Source organism: Lutra lutra, chromosome 10, assembly GCF_902655055.1.
Source record: "Lutra lutra chromosome 10, mLutLut1.2, whole genome shotgun sequence".
NCBI classification, from domain to species: Eukaryota; Metazoa; Chordata; class Mammalia; order Carnivora; family Mustelidae; genus Lutra; species Lutra lutra.
The window spans coordinates 99282206-99289384 of NC_062287.1; the positions used below are offsets into that span (position 1 = coordinate 99282206).

General features: G+C 37.2%; 1 protein-coding gene across 1 annotated transcript; it reads left to right on the forward strand.

The window, feature by feature from the left end:
* Nucleotides 1–5686: 5686 nt before the first annotated feature.
* Nucleotides 5687–6604, forward strand: LOC125079040 (olfactory receptor 4C11-like). The gene has a single exon (XM_047692381.1). It carries the CDS (start codon nt 5687–5689, stop codon nt 6602–6604), a length of 918 nt encoding a protein of 305 aa, XP_047548337.1.
* Nucleotides 6605–7179: the final 575 nt, after the last annotated feature.

A 7179-nucleotide genomic window follows, 5' to 3' on the forward strand; every position in this document is an offset into this window, starting at 1 on the left:
TCTAAGGGCAGAAATGAGATCCAATCAAGTCAGATTAAAAAATGCTATGAATGAGTTGCAGTCTAGAGGCACATGGGTGGCTCACTGGGTTAAGCCTCTGCCTTTGGCTCAGGTCATGATCTCAGGGTCCTGGGATCGAGCCCTGCATGGGGCTCTCTGCTCAGCAGGGTGCCTTCTTCCCCCCCATCTCTCTGCCTGCCTCTCATTCTACTTGTGATCTCTCTCTGTCAAATAAATAAACAAAATCTTTAACCAAAAAAATGAGTTGCATTCTAAACTGGATACTCTAACAGCCTGGGTAAACGAAACAGAAAGAGAATCAGTGATCTAGAAGATAAACTGATGGAAAGGAAGGAAGTTGAGTAAAACAGAAATAGGCATCTAGAAGCACGTGAAGAAAGGGTTGGAGAGATTAATGAAGACATTAAACGATCCAAAATCAGAATTCTTGGGATTCTCATATAGTTTTAAAAATATACTTGAAAGTTGAAACAGGAATTTCTATTATTTTCAGAATGATTGATGGTAGAATTAGTTATGTGGGGCTCGATCCCAGAACCCTGGGACCATGACCTGAGCCGAAGGCAGAGGCTTTAACCCACTGAGCCACCCAGGTGCCCCGTGGCATTTTTAAAGTATTTAATAATACTTTTTCTCCTCCTCAACTCTTCCTGAACTCCCACTAGCACCTTCAACAAATTTTGAATATTGTGTTCTTAGTGAAGCTAGAAACACAGAAGATAATTTTTCATGTGGACACACCAACTTCTTAATGACTAATATATCTTTTAAAACTGGCCTGAAACACATTTTTCTTTCTCATAATTGTAGTCTCTACATGTTTCTTCTGGCAGCTTTAAGCTTTCCCTTGGAAATTGTGCAAAACTAAAGCTTTTTAATATAAAAATATTAAAAATTAAAAAAATTAAAAAATTAAAAATATTAAAAAATTAAAATATTTAAAAAACTAAAAAAATATTTAAATTTATTTTAAAAATAAAAAATTAAATTAAAAAAATAAAAATTAAATTAAATTTAAGAAAGCTCCTGGGTGGCTCAGTCAGTTGAGTGTCTGATTCTTGATTTCAGGTCAGGTCATGATCTCATGGTCATGAGATTGAGCCCTATGTAGGGTTCTTCACTGGGTGTGGAGCCTGCTTGAAATTCTTTCTCTCCCTTTGTCCCCCCCCACAACTCCTATGCTCTCTTTCTCTCTCTAAAAAAAAATATATATGTATATATATATATACATACACACACACACACACACACACACACACATATATATATGATAGAAAAAAGAAAGAAAGGGAAATTTTTGTTACCAGTTGACTTTTCCTAAGAGAAAATTGGAAATTAAAGAAGGTGGGAAACTTGTTTAACATCACATAGCAGATAATGGTGAGGCTAGGGCTCATGTCTGTCTACCTGACATAGTTCATGTATCTAAGCCTTTAACTTGCTTCAACAACTTTCAGGCTTCTAGAAGAGATGGGCTTAAGCAAAGCTTATGGAGAAGTAAACAGACTTTCCTCTCCTGCAGTTCATAGTGAGTTGAAGCTAACTAATTGGCCCCAAAGCATGTGTTTGTCCATGGACCATCTGAATGAGGTAACACATTGGACATCCTTTGTGACTGGGTTGGGAGTAATGGTTTTCCTCGAGTTCCTGTGGCTGGACGCCTGCCTCAGGCATTGTAAACTTGGGTGAGAATTGCCATAAATATGCAGTTCTGTGGAAGAAATCAGTTACCTCATGTGTGTTCCAAAAGAGCAACTCTGGGAAGAGAGGTGGCTACAGAGAAATTTCTCTCTCAGAGTGCAGGGATAAGGTTCCTTCACAAAGATTTGAGGAACTGAATTAAGAAATTTCTCTTTTTCATGAACGTCTCCCCTACTCCAATCTAGACCTTGTTGTTTCTGTCTAAATTAGTGTTTCAGGGAAGGAAACGTGTGATGTTGGGCCACATGCAGAGTCCCTTTTCTGCATAAACTCTCTATATCCCATCACCTCATAAAAACATTGACAAATCTCAGTGAAGTACAGTTCGCATGTTTTACTCAAGCTTCATATGATTCACCCTCTACGTAAATTGTAGTTGAAGATACGAAAAAATTTACTCTATTGGAAGTCATCTATTTCCTCATAAGCAAAGAGGTAAGTTTTTCAATCTGTCTGAGATCATTTCTTCATATTGCCTTGTCAAGACTGATCTGATGGAATCTATACTCAGAGTGTCTTCTAACAAATAATGAAGTTCCTGGACACTATTTCCACCCATGAGGGGCTGAGGTAGTTAAGGCTTCCCAAGCCTATCCTGGCCTCAGTGCAAGTCTTTTCTACTTTCAAATCATCTCTGTTTAATGTGGGGTGGGGTAGAGCAAGAAACTTCAGCATGGTATCGAGGCCATCTTGGGAGAAGTTTCTATCTTGGGGAGTCCCCTGATTTGAAAATTTTTAGGTCAGTGGTGATGCTTCTGGGCTGGGGTATAAGATAAGAGTGCACATTCTATGCACTTGGGTTTTTAAGACCTTGTTAATCCCCTGCTTATGACTCACAACTGCAACTTCTGTCTGGCTTTGGGGCGAAGGATTGTGTGGTGGGTCAGGAAGAAAGAAGCCAAGCTCTCCGATGAAAATTTGGGTCAAACGACCCTCTCCAATATTTTTGCTCACTCCCCCCTTTTGTATGTCTTTTCTATCTTCTCCCCTAACCCTTCTCTTCCTGGTGTCTCCTCACTCTCACTCTCCTCTCTCCTGCTCTGACTATATGCTCTCCTTGCCTTGTCTTCCTCTTCACCATTATTCATTTGGGTATTTAGTTTTCCATTTTCCTCACCATGCAGTTTACAGAACCAGATTTTTACAGAACTGGAAGTTAAGGTATCAGATGGCATCCTTCTCTGATCTTTCAGGATTTGCCTCCTCTTGCATGCAATCTGCATGATGATAGGAATCTGACGTTTTATATGCTGTGGAGGGTGAATGCTAGAGAGAGAAAATGCTATTTAGTAGCATCACATTCTTATTTTAGCCTGACTGTACTGTACTCACTGACACTTTCGGGATCACAGGTGAAACTCTGCATACAGAATTTACTGTACATAAAGCAAAGGGCCACACCTATCTTGCAAGAAAATGTGTAGTTCAAAATAACTAATAAAAAAGGAATATTGTTTCAATGATGTTTGAAAATTACAGAACAAGAACCATATATAATCTAGGATTGCCTTCTCCAATGGTGTGTATAATATATATTTATTAAATATGTATATTAAATATATGTATGTATTTAATAAAGCACATATTAATAGTAGAGATAGAGGCAGATGCCTATGGGCCTGGAAAAGCATGGGATTGCTATTGGTACCAATATAATTTGAAATGTAAAATTTCAATAGGTAAAAAGGAAAAATTAAGATTAAGGAAAAGAAGAACCATGCTCTAGTACTGTGAAGTCCCCCCAAATCTGAGAGATAAGACAGTCTGGTACTATGAAGAAATGATGATTGAATTCAGTGATAGAACTATGAGTGGTTGTGTTGATCTCATAAAATGTGCATATCTTATAAATGCTACTTTCTTGTCTTAATGCCCCAAATCTTCTTTTTTTCTTTTTTAAAAGATTTTATTTATTTATTTGATAGATAGAGATCACAAGTAGACAGAGAGAGAGAGGGAGGAGACAAGCTCCCTGCTGAGCAAAGAGCCTGATGCAAGGCTGGATCCCAGAATCCTTGTTGATGACCTGAGCTGAAGGTAGAGGCTTTAACCCACTGAGCCACCCAGGCATCCCTTCTTTTTGCTTATTAAAATAAAACAAGATATATCTACTTCACTTGGCTTTTATGATTGTCCATTATCTACCCCTAAATTTCTCTATTACAACCTTTTAATTTAGCAAGAGTGTAGTTTCTATGGAGATCATCTCTATGTTAACCTGAAGCTATGCATGTTTCTCCCTCTATGATATTTTACTGATTCTCTCACTAATTCCTCCTCTCTTCACAGCCAAGCCCTCCCTATCATCGGTTCCAACACATTTTAGGAATCAAATTTTGTTGTTGTTGTTGTTAAGATTTTATTATTTATTTATTTATTGTTTCTGAGAGAGAGACAGAGAGTGAGAGAGAGAATGAATGGGGGAAGGGGCAGGGGGAGAGAATATATGAGCAGATTTCTGCTGAGCATGGAGCCTGAGAGGTGGGGCTTGATCTCAAGACCTGTGAGGTCAGGACCTAAGCTAAAACTAAGAGTCAGGAACTTACCTAACTGAGTCACCCAGGTGCCCCAAGAATCTAAGGTTTCAAAACAATGTAATCATTTTTTTTTTCTTTTCTAATGGTGCCAGAGACCATTGGAACTGCCAGTCACAGCCTATAGTTATAACATCTTTAGTTCATCATATTGCACTAGTATTATTTCAGCCAAATGGCAAATTAATTTTGTTTTATTTGGGTATGGAATTTTATTAGGGGTTAATGGGCAATTTGATTCAGTAATTTTAAAATTTATATTTTATTTCGGGAAAGTGAGAATAAACTTATGGCTTACTTGAATTTCAGAGAACTGTGTTGGGAACTCCAGTTTGCATACTTAAGGCTAATACTTCACTTCTTTATCATTTTTGAAACTTCACTGACCAGCCAATTGATAATCAAGGGACTTCTGTTCTTTTGGAACCAAACTTCACTTGGTATTATCACATATAGTTTTATAGTAATTCTTATGTAATTAATGATCTTATCTAAAGGTGTGTTATCCTTCTGACTTGGTTGTAAAGAGGTTGAGGACATATTTATATGCCCCATTATATAGATTGAAGATATAAGTATGTACATAGTATATATTGGTAACTGATTTTATTTGTTATTGATTCATTGAAGGATTGTTGATTTATCAGAAAGCATTTCTCAAAACTCATACTAAAATAAATTCTAGATTATTTGATATCAATATTAAATGTACAGAAATATTGTAGACAGAATAAAAATAAATTGTGCTAATTTCCTAAATTGAAGTAATAGAAGGTAAAATTGTGGCCACCCTGAAGCTGAATTAAGAAGTAATTTCTTCTTAAAGCATAATCCAAACAAGATACTCAAGAGGTCAGGAATAATAGATGCAAACTTGTGCCCAAATCAAGAAATGTGTATTTTAAGAGAAAGTCTCCAAGTGTATACATTTTAAAACTATAAGGGTTATTCTTTTTCAGTAATTGAGCTGCATATACATTATATGTACATCATACACATAAGTATATACTTAATAAAGTATCTATTAGGGTGTCTAATTGTCAAATGAAAAAACTGCAAGACATTAAAGTAATCTGATCAAGATCATACAGCATCAAACTAATGACTTTATTAGTTCTCAGAACTTGGCAGAACTAACAATTACATGAGAACTTTGTTACCCCTGAAATTCTTGGTCCACATAAGAAGACCTTCAGTTAATGCTCATGTTAAATCATGGACATCAGCATTAAAACAGAAAGAAAAACAGAAACAAAAAAACAAGTTTCCCAAGTGATTTCAATACATGAAAAACTGAAAGCCATTTGTTTACGTGTTGATGGAATTAGAAATGTAAAAGTGCAGTTCTGAGTCCAATTTCATCACTATTTCCAGGTCACTATTTCCCCAATTTTCTCTGCAGATGAACAGTTTCTGCCTTCACTTTAACCATGGAGTTGAATAACAGTGTGAATGAGTTCATTCTGTTTGGGTTAACCCAGAATGTTCTGAAGAAGAAAGTCGTGTTTGTGGTCTTCTTGTTTCTATACCTTGCAACTCTGATGGCAAATTTACTGATTATGATGACCATAAGATACAGCCGGACACTTGGGAGCCCCATGTACTTCTTCCTTTTCTACTTATCCTTTGCCGATGCCTGTTTCTCGACAACCACTGCTCCTAGGTTGATAGTAGACTCTGTATCTGAGAAGAAAGTCATCTCCTACAATGAGTGCATGACCCAGATTTTTTCAGTTCACTTCTTTGGGTGCATGGAGATCTTGGTGCTCGTCCTCATGTCCTTAGATCGCTATGTGGCCATTTGTAAGCCCCTGCGGTACACAACTATCATGAGCCACCGTGTCTGTGGTACAATAGTGAATTTGGCCTGGGTGGTATCTTGTATCCATTCTTCTGCACAGATTTTCTTGGCTTTGAAACTACCATTCTGTGGACCCAATGTTATCGATAATTATTTCTGTGATATGACATCTTTGTTGAAACTTGCATGCATGGACACTCATTTAATTAATTTACTCGTAGTTTTTAACAGTGGGGCTATCTGCATGGTAAGTTTCATAGTCCTGCTTACCTCTTATATTTTTATCTTACATTCTCTGAATAACCAGAGTGCAGAAGGAAGAAAGAAAGCCCTCTCCACCTGCACCTCCCACATTATCGTGGTCATCTTATTCTTTGTCCCATGTATATTCACATATACTCGTCCTGTAACTACATTTCCAGTGGACAAGATGGTGGCTGTGTTTTACACCATTGGGACACCTTTTCTCAACCCTCTGATTTACACTCTGAGAAATGTAGAAGTGAAAAATGCCATGAGGAAATTATGGTGCAACAAACTGACTTGAAATGGAACACAAACAAACAAAACAAAACAAAACAGCGGAATCCAATTTCTAACTCTGTAATAACTTAAATAAAATTGGACTGATGGAAAAGAAAAAAAAAATCATCCCAATATGGACATCTGAATCTTCTCCCAGTAGGATGTTTGTAGACATACGCAGAATAACCACAGAGCACAGATCCACTTCATTTTGAGTCAGCATCATAGAGTGACACACTGTCAAAAACAGTAGTATTTGTGAGAGATAAGCCCACTTCACCTTTCTGCTGTCTGTACAGCAGATTGGGAGTCAGCTTTCGTTGCATCTATCGCTTTAGCTCCCTCCTTTGTACATTATTTGGTTTATGTTTCTTTTTTCCATGGTTCTGACCTGGGTTGAAAGACTGGTCCCTAATTTTGACTGGCCTTGTTTGTTGGCAAATCAGTTTTGACACTACTAAATCTGGATCTTATCCTTTCTGGCTCAATGATGAATATCTCCAAGTGAGTACAAGAAGTTGATGATCCCACAGGACCATAAATATCAACTAATTAAGCCTTTATTTGGTGGTTATCTTCCCTTTGTAACATCTGTAA